At 35.6% G+C, this 15112-nt stretch overlaps 1 protein-coding gene across 1 annotated transcript in view; it reads left to right on the forward strand.

The window, feature by feature from the left end:
• NRK (Nik related kinase) overlaps window positions 1-15112 on the forward strand; it is a 151108-nt gene that overhangs the window by 80533 nt on the left and 55463 nt on the right. Inside the window, exons 5-9 of the mRNA XM_064574440.1 lie at window positions 2799-2924; window positions 6751-6861; window positions 8363-8453; window positions 11316-11446; window positions 13098-13152. Coding sequence (XP_064430510.1) covers window positions 2799-2924; window positions 6751-6861; window positions 8363-8453; window positions 11316-11446; window positions 13098-13152 — 514 coding nt within the window. The remainder of the gene's footprint in view (window positions 1-2798; window positions 2925-6750; window positions 6862-8362; window positions 8454-11315; window positions 11447-13097; window positions 13153-15112) is intronic.

The following is a 15112-nucleotide window of genomic DNA, read 5'->3' on the forward strand; positions in this document are numbered from 1 at the left end:
AGCAAATGAGAAGGTCAAGTAACAGAGATACTGTATGATAATACCTTACATTTATAACATTCTTCTTTCAAGGACTTCAAAGAACTTTAAATTAATTGTCACATTTGGCTCCATTAATGTTCCATGGAGAGAGGTAATGGCTGCCAACTTCCATCAGATTTCTGAGGATAAATTCAACCTTGGGAAGATTAAGTGAATTTCCAACTTTTAACTATTAGTGGCAAAACCCAGGTGTCCTACTGCCCAGTGTAGATGTTCCTTATTATTATTATTTTTTTTTTAGAGAGGGAGAGAAAGAGGGAGTGGGGAGGGAAGGAAGCAGAGGAAAAGGGAGGGAGAGAATCTTAAGCAAGCTCTGCACTGGGAGCCTGAGATCATGACCTGAGCCCAAATCAAGAGTTGATGCTTGGGCGCCTGGGTGGCTCAGTTGGTTAAGCGACTGCCTTCGGCTCAGGTCATGATCCTGGAGTCCCGGGATCGAGTCCCGCATCAGGCTCCCTGCTCTGCAGGGAGTCTGCTCCTCCCTCTGACCCTCCCCCCTCTCATGTGCTCTCTGTCTCTCTCATTCTCTCTGTCTCAAATAAATAAATAAAATCTTTAAAAAAAAAAAAAAGAGTTGATGCTTAACTGACTGAGCCACCTAGGTGCCCCTAGATGCTGTTTTCTGATGACATTATACTGTCTTCTAGTAAAGATATCTCTTGAAATTATGTATTCTACCTTGGAGATCCCATACAAAAGGATAGCTTCAATTATCACTGTAGAGATAATCCTCAAAAACAGTACCTTTAGCCCTGATCTGTTCCCTGAGTGGCAGACCCATATCTTTAATCTGCGCAATTCTATGCATCCATAAAAAGGAAGTGCATTTATGTTTATTGATATAGAAGCATGCACTTTAGGTATAGAATAAGACATGCAAGTTGCAGAGTAGTGAGATATATATATTCTGAAGGAATAAACATGACTGGAGGAATATACACACAACTGTTACCACTAGTAGAAGGAAATATTCAGTGAATGTATAGCATTTACATATTTTACTTCATATATATAAATACATTTTATCCATATGTATCACTGTTGTGATTAAGAAAATGAATGACTTTAAGCATATCTTTAAAAGGATTAGCACAGATAAAACCTGTACCTTAAAATGCAACGAGTCATAAACCAAGTCAGTGTGGTACAGGCGTAAGGATAGACATACAGATCAGTCGAATAGGACTATTTCCATATATCTATGGTCAATGGATTTTTGACAAGGGTGCAAAAATAATTCATGGAGAAAAATAGTCTTTTCAACAAATAATGCTGAGACAACTAGATATCCACATGTAAAAGAATTAACTTACATCCCTAGTTTATATGAATATTAACTCAAAATTATCAAAGGCCTAAATGTGAGAACTAAAACTATAAAATGCTTAGAAGGAAACATTTGGATAAATCTTCATGACCTTAGATTTGACAATGGATCCTTAGATACGACACTAAAAGTATAAACAATAAGACAAGAAATCAATAAATCACTTTATCAAAATTAAAAATTTTGTTTCTCAAAGGACACTATCAAGATAGTGAAAAACAACCCACAGAATGGGAGAAAATGTTTGCAAATCATACACCTTATAAAGTACTTGGATCTAGAATATATAAATAAATCTTACAATTCAATAATAAAAAGACAGATAACCCAATTAGAAAACAGGGGCAAAGATTTTCAATTAGACATTCCTCTGAAGATCATATACAAATGGCTAATGAATACATGAATAGATCATTAATATGATTAGTTACCAGTGAATTGCAAGGGAAAACCACAATGAGATACCACTTGAAACCCACTAAGATGGCTATAATAATAAAACAGAAAATAGTAGTGTTGGTGAGGGTATGGAGAAATTGGAATCATCATTGCTGTTGGAAGTATAAATAGGTGCAGCACTTGGAAAACAATTTGGCATTTCGTCAAAATATTAAATACAGAGTTACCTTTTGACCTAACAATTTCACTACTAAGTATATACCAAAAAGAACTAAAAACATATATTCACACAAAAACTTGATATGAATGTCCACAGCAACATTGTTCATAATAGCCAAAAGGTGGAAATAATCCAAATGTCTATCAATTGATGAGTGAAAATGAATAAAATAATGATATGTTCTATAATATGGATGAATCTTGAAAAAAAGTCACAAAAGTCCACATATTATGTGATTTTCATTTATATAAGATGTCCAAGATAGATATATCTAAAGAAATAGAAAATATATTAGTGGTTCATTAAAGCTGGGTTGTGTGTGTAGCAGAATTTGGGAGTGATAACTAAAGAATATGAAGTTTCCTTTTGGGGTGATAAAAATGTTTTAAAATGGATTGTGGTGATGGTTGCATAATTCTGTAAATATACTAAAAACCATTGAATTTTATACTTTAAATGGATGAATTATATGGTATGTGAATTATATCTCAATAAAACTGTTACAAAATAAACAAAAATGTAATGACTCTATTCAGTGAAAACTTTATACAGTGGCCATTGCTGCTGGTACAGGGATCCTACTTTGAGAACCGCTGCATTTAAAGGATCTTCAATTAAGCTTTATTTTCTCCCAAATTCCCGGTTAACCAGAGGTCTCCATTCTCTGACATTTCTAGTTGAGATTTTATTATCTGTGACATAATGGGTAGCCATAGGATTTCCTTTGTTCTGCCATAGTTTAGGATTCCATAGTTATTAACTGGCATAGCTTAAGAGCTTTATTGTCTATTGTGTATTCTTATTCTGCAGGATGAGGAAGAGGATCTCAGGACCGAACTCAACCTTTTGAAGAAGTACTCTTTCCACAAAAACATTGTGTCCTTCTATGGTGCTTTTTTCAAGCTGAGCCCCCCTGGCCAGAGGCACCAACTTTGGGTATGTATTTAATTACCTTCATCTTATTTCCTAAGACTAGGTCTCACTTGAGGAAATACATTTTCAAAAGCTGAGATGTCACTTTTGTGCACCTACAGGAAAATTTAAGAACTCAACTGCTCAAAGTAGTATGACAAAATGTGTTCTGATTCCTGGAGATGGGAGTGATAAATATGGAATAATTTCAGGAAACTTAAGTTCCTGGAGAGAGGATTCAGGATAAAAAGGGGAGACTCAAATGAACACTGGGAATATCTCACATATTTCTTGTCAAATGTAGTTTTGCTGCTTTTAACTTTTTATGCACATTTGCTGGTAAATTAGAGGTATGGCTAAGGAGACTACCTGATAGACTTGCAAATGATGACTGGATAAGTATCAATTCTAATTAGCATTTGGTATGAACATATGGGTGTATTTAAGTTTTTCTAAGTATATGCACTTATGTAACTACCAGGAGTTCTTTTCTAAATGGTTAGTTGACTTATCCTTTTCTTAGCCTATTTATGCCTAATGCCTATACTATCACAAATTACTGATCAAAGAAATGTAAATTTTAGAGGGCATCTAAAACCTACACTACAGTTGCCAGAATTGTTGCTGCTTCCCACTATAGCAGAAATAGTCAAATAACAAAAAAAAAAAATGAGCTTTAGTCAAAGATATGTTTATTTAAAAAGGGACATTTAGAACATAAGTGAGGTCAGTGTACACTTGCGGGCTACATTTTCATTTCCAGTTCAAGTCAAGAATAACATTGTTTTTTCAAAATAATAACTAAGACTTTTCAGAATCTTCAGTTGTCAAGGAAAGATGGTTACACTTCATATAATGGACTTTAGGAAGAACAGTGGACATTATAGAAAGGTTTTCAACAAGGGACTGAATTGAAATTGTGGTTCTCAAACTTTAGCATGCATGAGAATCTCCTAGAAAGCCTGATAAAACACAGATGGCTGAGCTCCACCCATAGAGTTACTGATTCAGTTGGTGTGGGGTGGTGGGTCCATGAATTTGAACTTAACAAGTTCACAGGTGATATTGATGCAACTGGTCTGGGTACCATACCTTGAGAACCTTGAATCTTTAACTCTTTTCTTCCAAATATCCAGTTAAGTATATCTTCTATTGTCTGCAACTCCAGTTGACATTTTATTAAATATTACTGCACAGATTTAATGGCTACTGGTATATTTTTGGCATACAAAATTTGTCTTTCAATATACTTTTACTTACAAGTTTTTTTTTTTAAAGATTTTATTTATTTATTTGAGAGAGAGAGACTGAGAGAGAGAGAGAGCATGAGAGGGGGGAGGGTCGGGAGGGTCAGAGGGAGAAGCAGACTCCCTGCAGAGCAGGGAGCCTGATGCGGGACTCGATCCAGGGACTCCAGGATCATGACCTGAGCCGAAGGCAGTTGCTTAACCAACTGAGCCACCCAGCCGCCCACTTACAAGTTTTTTTCCTCTTAACTGTATAGCAGTCTCCTTATTGGATATATTTATCAGTACTCAATTCATTCAATTGTTTAACATTATTCATTCAGAACCATCTATTTGGGGCCCCTGGGTGGCTCAGTTGGTTAGGCATCTGCCCTTGGCTCAAGTCATGATCCCAGGGTCCTGGGATTGAGCCCAGCATCTGGCTCCCTGCTTAGTAGGGAACCTGCTTCTCCCTCTCCCTCTACCTGCAGCTCCCCCTGCTTGTGTATATGCTCTCTTTCTCTCTCTGTCAAATAAATAAATGAAATCTTAAAAAAAATAATCTATTTGCCACTCCTTCTGCTAGATTCTGGGGATACATAGACGAGCTGAATAGACATGTCCCTGATCCATCAGAGCTTACAATTCATTTGCAATGACCGGTAGCAGTCAAATAATCACACATATGAGTAGATAATTGGTCAGAAGGGAAATAACATGCCTCTATGTGGGCAAATAACAAAGGAATCTAAATTAAGTTGGGGAACGAGAAACTCTTCTTTGAGAAACTTCCTTGAACTGCGATCTGGAAGGATGAATAATTTGTGGAGGTAAGAGTTTTCATAAGACCATTTACAATTTCTTGCCCATGTAAATAAAAACAAATAGGAAGTAAGTAAATGACTAAATAATTACCATTTATAAAGTGTATGTTCTGGGCATCATGCTTACAAAGCTGAGAAAATAATTGAGAATGTCTTACATTCCTTTCAGAGTAGAGCTCTTCTGACTCAGGTAAAATTAGCAAGATTTTCCAGGGTGCATCTGAATGAATGGCTTTAATTCAGGTTTGTCATGGTTTAAAATGAGCCCCTTTTCTTCCATTACCACAGTTGTACATGTTGTGCCCAATTAATATAGTTAACATGAAAATTAAACTTTTGTGGCTTATCTGTATTATTGGTTTTGTTAGTCTGTTTCTTCTCTTCTGTTTTGTGAGAGCATACTCAGGTGAAAGACATGTAATAATATTAGTTGTGAACAAATATAAATTAAAAGAGTGATTTTCTGAAAAGAAAGTGTTAATATTCCAAAAGGAAATAAGGTAGACTTTTAAATATTCATGATTTGGGGCCTATTTTTTTGGTTTCCTTCTTCTACAGCAAAAATTAATTAACTTGCCTACAGTTCAAAAAAAGACATGTTTTGTTGTATTTATATAGCAGTTTTGACACAGGCATTAATGCATAAACCTGTGCTTAAAGAAAAGTTTGCTGGGTTGATTATAATAGCTATATTCTCTTTCACATTGGCCAGTCCTCTAGTTAGCTAAAATGGGAAAGGAAATTTACTAGTTGGGCCCCTGATTCATTGATGGCAAAAAGATAAATTTTCTGAGAAATTGAGTTTATTAATAAAGTAATACCTGAATGAGATGATGTCAATGATAATAGCCTTAAAATAGACTTTCCTTAGCAGTAAAATCATTTGGAAAAAAAATGCCCTATAGGAATGCAATTGACAGTTTCCCCCTTGGAATTGTAGTTTGCCAGTATCTTAGGAAAAAAATCTAGAATTTAAAATACTGCTCAAAATAAAGCTGTTAACCTTTCTAGCCCTGTCCGCCATGGTGCTTAGTAGCCAGGGATGCATGGTCTCAGACATGTTTACCAAGTAAAACACTGACTTGAGGGACACCTGGGTGGCTCAGTCATTAAGCGTCTGCCTTCGGCTCAGGTCATGATTCCAGGGTCCTGGGATCGAGCCCCGCATCAGGCTCCCTGCTCAGCGGGGAGTCTACTTCTCCCTCTCCCACTCCCCCTGCTTGTGTTCCCTCTCTCACTGTGTCTCTCTCTGTCAAATAAATAAATAAAATCTTTAAAAAAATTAAAACAAAATAAAAACAAAATGATAATAAAAACAAATCTAGTCTTAATTTTGAGGTGTAAATTCTTTTGAGATAATTCTTTCCTGCTTTTTCACTTGCAATCACTGTTCCCTCAATGGTCTTTCCCCTTGAACTCCAGTCATCACTCAGGCTTGTCTCCTGTACAAGCTTATTTCTAAAGGCATGTAATCATTCTGTTTTCAATAAACTGAATGTTCTTCCTTCTCAGTATATTCAAACATTATCTATCCTTCAAGGCTTAGATCAAATTCCACCTCCTAGTTAAATATCCCTGGTGTGATACCTCCCTTTCCCCCTTCCACAGATCCTTGGATATGTTCCAACTCTTTTTAATTCCACTAGCCTTTAGAGACTTCCACCAGACAATTGAGCCAGTCTTTGCAGTGTCTTAATCTCTAAACATCACATATAAATACAAGCCATATGGACTAAAATTCTCCAGATATTTTCAGAGAATTACTTTCTAATTCTCGACACTTTACTGGCTTCCCTGCAGATGGTGATGGAATTATGTGCAGCAGGCTCGGTCACTGATGTAGTAAGAATGACCAGAAATCAGAGTTTGAAAGAAGATTGGATTGCATATATCTGCCGAGAAATCCTTCAGGTGAGTCTTCATACAGTCATTCTCCCCTGGCCTTGAAAACACCTGGGAGTAATATATGCAATGTACATTATACCTGCCCATATAGGGTGGTTTAAGAATTCTGAACATAACTTCTGGATTAGGATACCAAAAAAGCCCAAATGGCTTTAGAGAGAGCAGATTTTCAGGTGATGTCTTTAACTTTAGGTAGACTGCAAGATGGGTAACCAGGGCCTTCCAAATCATGGTCTTTCATGGCTCTGTCAGAGTGAGACTGTTGTGTTCATTGGATCATGGAAATAACCACTTGGAATATTTATTACATTATTTGGATTTTTAGAGTTCTTAAAAAAAAAAAAGTAGCACTATCATTAGAGATTAAGAAAAAAGTAAGACAAAAGTCAGTGTTTTACCGAATGGCCCCAAACCATCCATAACCATTTTGCAGACAGCTATCCTATTTGAATAATGCCCTGCTTTTAAAACTTGCTTTATTTTGAATACCAAATTGAATGAGAACAATCTTATTCATCTACCACACTCACATTTTTCTTTGTGACTTAAGTGCTTAGGGTCACCAGAGGAGGATATAAACAGAACTGATAGCACCACTGATATATAATGTTAGAATGTTCTTCCTCCCATCTTAATTGGATTCACTTGTGCTAATAGTGTAACTAGTTGAGTGTAAACTCTGGACTGAGTTTAAATTCTGGTTAAACATATATTAGCTTTGTGTCCTTGAGTCAGTTACTTAATTTTTCAAAATCTCACTTTTCTTGACTGTAATATGGTGTGATATTAGTACCCTCCTCAAAAGATTGCAGTGACGATTTCATAATTTCCTCCATGTAAAGCACTTAGCACAGTCCCTGGCAAAAACTAAAATAAAATAAAGGACTCAATAAATATTAGCTGTTTTTACTGTTACTTCTATTGTTCATCCCCAGTTATTATCTGGAGAAATCTCCCTGAAGCCAGGTCACGGGTTAAGCAGGTCACAGGTTAGTTTTAGTGGTGAATAGGCTGGATCCAGCATGGTAAGCCAATACAAATTGCAAATGCTTTAAAATGAATTTCCATATTCTCCCAAATTCTCAGCCTACAAGGTTGACTAGAAAATATTTTGGATTAAACAAATGGTTGGATGAGGAATAGAGTAAAACAATGGCTGAGCTATGATATTTAAGATGTCCAGGTCTTCACTCTTATGGTTAGTTGGAAATAGGGAGACTAGAAAGGAAGGTAAATGGCCCAATGTATACAAACACTACTTTTTGGTGTTCTTTTCTTTTCATGGGTGTCCTGATTTATTTTCCTTTCCTTATAGCCAAAAGTAGTATTTCTGGGAACTGGTTGTAGTAATTCCAGCCTAAAGAAAGAATTTTGTCTGAAAAATGCAAATCTGGGCCATTTTTCTTACCAAAAGGTCTTCCAAAAATACTAAGAACAGTACCAGAAAAAGAGAAAATATATATACTGATGTGACTTTTTGAATAAATATGTATCTATCTATGTGCAGGGCTTAGCTCATCTTCATGCACACCGTGTAATTCACCGGGACATCAAAGGTCAGAATGTGCTACTGACTCATAATGCTGAAGTAAAACTTGGTAAGTTTGTTCTTGTACTTTAAGTGAGGCCCCAGTATTTTAATGGAGAAGAATCCTTTAAGATAACTTTGTTTTTTATCATGTCATTAACAATATCCTCTACTTACTTAGGCTATGTTTTCCTTGCTTGCAAAACCAGTCAAAATATGAAAATTTGTTTGGGAAGGGAGGTGGAGCAGGAGAAAAAGGCACCTTTTACTGCTTCTCTGAAATCATGTAGTTAAAAACTTTTAAATTATAATGGAAGACTTACATTTTGGTCATTGTTTTATTCTCTATTAAGTATAGATGTTATATTTATTTTAATAATTGAATTATTGAATATTTATTATGTGCAAGTTTCTGTGCCATGGACAAGGAAACAAAAAGACAATTCTTCCACATCACAAAACCATATTTTCCGAATAATATCAAAGAACTTTTAAATTACTTAAGTACAAATTGCTTCTTTGAAATTTTCCCTCAAATATTTAAAGAACTGATATCAGCTGCTCCCATAATATCCAACTTAAGTTCAGAATTAGAAAAGACCGGAAAGTCCCTGGCTTTCTATTCCAGGATTCAAAATGGCATAATTTATTTGAAAATAACCACACATACTGTCTCACAGGCACACAGGGCACAATTTATTGCATCCTTTAATGTTTAAAATAAATATTGTTGGTTGGTTTTTAAATAATATCATATGAATAATGTCAGTACTATGCAATGGCAGATAACCTCATTGATATAGAATATAAATTACTGGTTATTGGGGTGCCTGGGTGGCTCAGTCGGTTAAGCAGCTGCCTTCGGCTCAGGTCATGATCCCTGGGTCCTGGGATCGAGCCCCACGTCCGGCTCCCTGCTCAGTGGAGAGCCTGCTTCTCCCTCTCTCTCTGCCTGCCTCTCTGCCTACTTGTGCTTTCTCTCTCTGTGTCAAATAAATAAAATATTTTTAAAAAAATAAAAATAAATTACTGGTTATTAAATCCTGTATTATTTTTAAATGATAATCAATCCTTGCCTACCATGTCTCTAGCATGACCTTAAGATAGTTCCCATTTTCCTGATGAACAAAAACAACCACAGCAGGAATTTTTGTTCATTCATTGAGAATGTTTTCATTGAATATTTGTAGAAGAAACTTGAGGTAATTGTTCTTGAAATAAGAAAAAAGTAATTTCAAGAAAATGTATTATGTCTTATGTGTCTAAAAGCTACAAAGCTAGCAACACAATTTTAAGACACTGTTACTAGATAAGGGGAATTTGGATCTCACATTCAAATGTGCAGGATAGATAGTCTATCACAAAGCTACATACACACTATGTTCACATGTGGTAGCACTCCCATATATTTCTGTCAGGTTTCTGGCCAACTCTACCATTTGCAACACAGAAGAGACATTGTAAGTAAATGAAGAGCCACTGAAAATTCTGTCAAAGTCCATGCACTAAAGCTTATGTACTTTACTCTGTAGGAGAGGCCTTTTAGCACTGGATTAGAATTCAATCAGGCTTATTTTATGTACAACCATTATACATTTGGTTTTACATTTCTCAGATTCCAGTATATTTTTAAGCTATATATTATAAGGAGAAGGTTGCAGAAGGCAAACCCAAGGACATCAGAGGGAGTGTTGAAAGGAAAGAGACTGGAAAGTGATCGTATTGTAATTGCAATTGATCAATAATCCTTACATTCTAGTACTGAGGTCATTAAAGAAAGGTTAAATTATGCCACTGTTGAGATTTCATCTCTACTTTTATCTAAATTTCAAGCTTTTCTTTTTTCCTTTTCTTCCATCCATCACTCGTCTTCTGTTCTTTTCCCCTTTCGTTTTTTTCCCTGAATGTCATATATATTAGCTCATGGACTTCATAGGTATCTCTTGGCCCTTAAAGTTGGCCCTCAGGGGATAGTAAGAATGCTGAGCTTTGCTTTAACGTATTCTCAAAAAAATATCTAGATAATAAGATTGTTCAACACCCAGCGATGATTTTCACATATTACAGACATTTCTTGTTTTGTTAAATCCTTCCTTAAAGACTACTTTAAACTCTTAACTTTTTAATTTTTCATTTCTTCTCCTAAGTTTTTCAAACTACTGTTCAGTCAGTGTTGTTCTCCATCCTTTAGATTCCTGGAAACCATTCTAAATTAGAAAATCTACTTCATTTTTCATCCCTGAAAAAATTCATCTACTTTCATTTTTCATCTTATTTTTTCTGGACTAAATAACCCCAGTCTACTTTAGCCTTTTTTTTCTGTCTGTTACTGAGGATACCATACTAAATATTTTCATATAATGTATCCCACAGATGAATAGAAGACTGAACTTTTATAGTCTAAGCTAAGATATAGATACCATAGTAAATATTTGCATCTGATTCAGAAGATCTGTAGAAAAACTTAAACTAAATTCTAGCAGAAAACTCATTTTTCTTCATTGGTGTAATAGAACTTTCTAATGTCATGAGTGAGGCTTCCTAATAAACTACTAATAGGTTTTAGATTTCTTAGATGTTGTTTATAGTGCTGGTCTTCATCCAGCTTGGTGGCAGGTCCAAACACTACATATGTTATCACTTCAGAGGTTCAGGGTATACTGATGGAAATTTATTTTTAATATTCATGGTAAACTTTCAGCCAAACCTACTGTAGATTTATAATAGCACTTCTGAGTCTCTTTCCAACATAAATAGCAGCAAAAGCCTATTTCCCAGTATTCCTGGAGTAGACTTCATGGTAAAGTTTTCTGGGTTGGAATGAAAATCTGTTATCCATTGTGGATTTTGTATTGGCTTTCCAAGTTAAAGCAATAACTTATTGAGCTTTTTGTTACTGATTAATTATTTTGACATATGCTGAATTTTGCAGTGGATTTTGGAGTGAGTGCCCAGGTGAGCAGAACTAATGGGAGGAGGAATAGTTTCATTGGAACACCATACTGGATGGCACCTGAGGTGATTGACTGTGACGAAGATCCAAGACGCTCCTATGATTACAGAGTAAGTGTGAGCATTCAGATAGTGGGAATCAAAGTTTGGAAAGGACTTTTGACTAATGTTTATTTTAAAATGATAAAAGAATAAAAAGCCGGCAACTCCTTCTTTCACATTAAACTCTAATAAGAAATACTAGTTGCTATTCATATATGTGGTTTGATTATATGCATAAATATATATTTTTTAAGAATTTAGACAAAGTAGACCATTGGGAATTATCTATATTTGAGGAATAATGTCTAGTTCATGTTGCTTGCAACTTCTTGGGGAAAATATTATATTATGTGGCTTTATATGGAAATTTAACTTCCAGGGGCAGAGAACTTTGTAAACTTAAAAATGAATGAATGTAAAGCCAGTTATTAATCCCCACAGTAACTAAGCTCCAAAAAGAAAAAAAATAATAATTTCATTACTCAGGGTAATGGAGAAAATCCTTGTCATGGTTCACTTCCAAACCACTGAAAATCAGTGGAATAGAAAATTAAGTAACAATTCATGCTATTTATTAAAATTTCCACTGAAACTGCAATTTGGACAATATACATCTACGTACACATTTCAAAAAAAGCTGATGTGGAAAGAAAACTCTCCATTTGCTATAGACTGGAAAAACCACACTCACTCTTCACATCATAAGTCATCCAAACAATTCATTGTGGTTTTCATCGTGTGGAACCTAGGACTCAATACTTGAAGTTGATTAATTCAAGTCTCATCTCTTTTCCCTTTCCCTTAAATGCCCTCTGCTTGATCTGCAAGCAGATCTATTGAGAGCTTATAGTCTAGTGCTATTACAGGCTATGGAGACTGTGGAAGCATAATGTTCTTTTAAGTGGCTTGCTGTAAAATCTTTTAAGTGGATGCCTTATACCTCTACAGATTTTTGCGGTCTTCCAAGGACTTTCACTTATATTAATTATTTATTTTTAATTTTCAGCCCCATGTAAATTGAAAGAAAGCTTCAACTTACACCATCACAATAATCCTTTGAAGCTAAGAAATCTATTAACTGAGATTCTCAGAATTCAGTTAACTTGTGTAGCAGTCATCCAGCCAGGCAGTGTACCTCCAGCCCTGTGCTCTTTTCACATTCTAAAAAACAAAGTACAGTTAATAATGTGGATAATTTCCTTGAGCCTCTTAGAATATAATTTTCTGGAATAACAATAATTATATTCTCAATTACTATATTCAGAGAACTGACTGAAAGTGCTTTTATATAGGTTATTTCATTTAATACTCATACCAGTTCTATGAGATGCATATCATTATTATCTCTATTTTATATAGAGTGAAACTGAGGTACAGAGAGTTAAATCATTTACCTAAGATGGCACAGCTAATACATCTATGTGATAGGATTTCTTCACAGCAAGCTCCTTTTGCTATTTCAGCTAAGGCAACAATAGCGATACATTGAAGGTGAATTTTCCTTACACTGAACCCTGTCCCATATCATCCAGTTATTGGCTGATCACAAGCTCAGCTAACGTCTTCCTATAACACCAGCCTATAATGAAGGTTCATTGTAGAAAACCCATAAAATGGCTCTGGCATTGACACTCCCCCACCCAAAGATTGTTTTGAGATTCTAAATACTATTAGTTTCCCATTGTTAAATAACTTTTGGGGGTCATTTTTTCTTTTGCAGAGTGATGTGTGGTCTGTGGGAATCACTGCTATTGAAATGGCTGAGGGGGCTCCTCGTGAGTAAAAATGTTTATTTATTAAAAAGTTGGGGAAGCATGCTGTACAAATCTGCCACTTGTACCAGTCAGCTTGTACTGGTCACACAGGTGGCACACTATGCCAAATTGGTGGCCTTTTCAATGATTATCAAATGTTATAGTCATAATGGCCAGATATATCTATAAAGAGTTTGTGCTTTTCCCTTATGATACCTTATTTTAGGCTATTGACTGTTGTTTCAATTTGGCCTCAAAGTATTTGGTACTGACAGTCCTGACTAATGAGAATCTAAAGCCGTTCTAGTACATAGTGATTGGTGGAATATTTAGGTTCCAGAATATTTATAGTCACACACTGCTACTGCTTCAGAATGTGATAGTTAAGAAAATCTTCCAGTGTGTCATTGAAATCAAACCACTCCCCTACCTTGGGAACTCAGGTTTTCTTGTTTTGTTTTTTTTTTTTGGTTTTGTGTTTTTTTTTTTTTTTTTTTTTTTTCATTTGAAGTCAGTCCAGCTCACCTTTGGTGCTTTCTTTGCTCTTTTAGCCACTCCAGTGCCCTTAATTGCTCAGAAGGCTCAATTTCCTCACGTTTCTCCTGCATCTCCCTCATTTAAATCATCTGAAAATCCTGTTCTCTCAGGACTCTGCTTTCTGATAGAAAAGTGAAATTGAAAATGTGAACTCGGATATAAATGATTGATAACCATCTAATGTATGACCCCCATAAGCAGAGCATATTTATTTCTTCAATATCTAAATCTAAAGATATAAATGATAAATGCATTCCTGGTATTGTTGGATGAGAAGTGAGGAAATGCCTGGAGTGTTTGCTGGAGGGCAGGCAAGTGGGGGTAGAATTTCTTTGCTTCTACCTTTCTAAGGAGGTCCTGTAGGTTCCCATGTTCCTACATGCTCTATCTCCACAATGTCCACCCAACAAACTTTATAAATTTGGGCTATCTTAGTACTGTCTTTCAAGGCCAATGGGAGTAATTTCAAGGGGTAGAAATAATGGTAACATGATTGTTAAGAATTCCTGGTGTCCCTTAGAATATCACAGAAGAGGCTTAGATTAAATCTGGGACAGATACGAAGGTCAGGTTGCTGCTGTCTCTCTTTTAGTGCCCTCCAAAACTACAAAGTATGTATGCTGGGTGAATAAAAAATCAATGATGGAAAAATTATTTATACCACATATATAAAACTGAAATAAGAATGGGAAGATGCATATTATTCCTCCTCATCTCTTGATTATTTGTTTTTGTGAACATACTTAGATTATATTAGATTGATCAGCAGCTTTTCCTTCTCTTTTTCTATCTCTTTCTCCTCCCCCTTCCCTCCCCTTCCTCCTCCTCCTCTTCCTCTACCTCTCCCTCCTCTTCCTCTTCTTCTTTCTCTTCCTCTACTCTCTCTTCACAGTATGGTATTGCATATGAGTATTGACTCATGTTTTTATTTAGAATACATGATTGCATCAAGTAGTATATTTTTCTATCGTTTCTGAATGTTCCTTACCATTTCTTTTCAAAACACTAGCTTTCTACATTTTGCAGATTTGTATTTCCTGGTTCGTCTTTATTTTGTTTCATTTTTTCACTCCAAAATATTAAATCATGGGAGAAAACTCACAGGAGTGCAGAGGAGTTTTGCATGGAGTACACAAATGGCAAACTTCTTACAAAAGATGTGTAAGGACCAGGAGATTCTTATTTCACAATGAGAAAAAAAATCGGACATACATGCCTAAATAAGTAATTGGAATGCTGCAACTTTGGTCATGAGCAACTTGAAATAGCCACACTGCTAAAATATTGGTCTTTCGCCAGCCTCCTATATTGCCTGGAGTATAAACTTTGGATGGAAATTATTGTCATTAATTTAACTGCAGAAATCCTCCAGGTTTTGATAATTATCATCTCAGAGGGGGTAGCCCTCCAAAGTGACAATTATATGATAATTGCCTCTGAGGTC

The sequence above is a fragment of the Mirounga angustirostris genome, unplaced genomic scaffold (genome assembly GCF_029215605.1).
Source record: "Mirounga angustirostris isolate CCGP_5_RB_7025 unplaced genomic scaffold, mMirAng1.0.hap1 SCAF_11, whole genome shotgun sequence".
In the NCBI taxonomy this organism is placed as follows: domain Eukaryota; kingdom Metazoa; phylum Chordata; class Mammalia; order Carnivora; family Phocidae; genus Mirounga; species Mirounga angustirostris.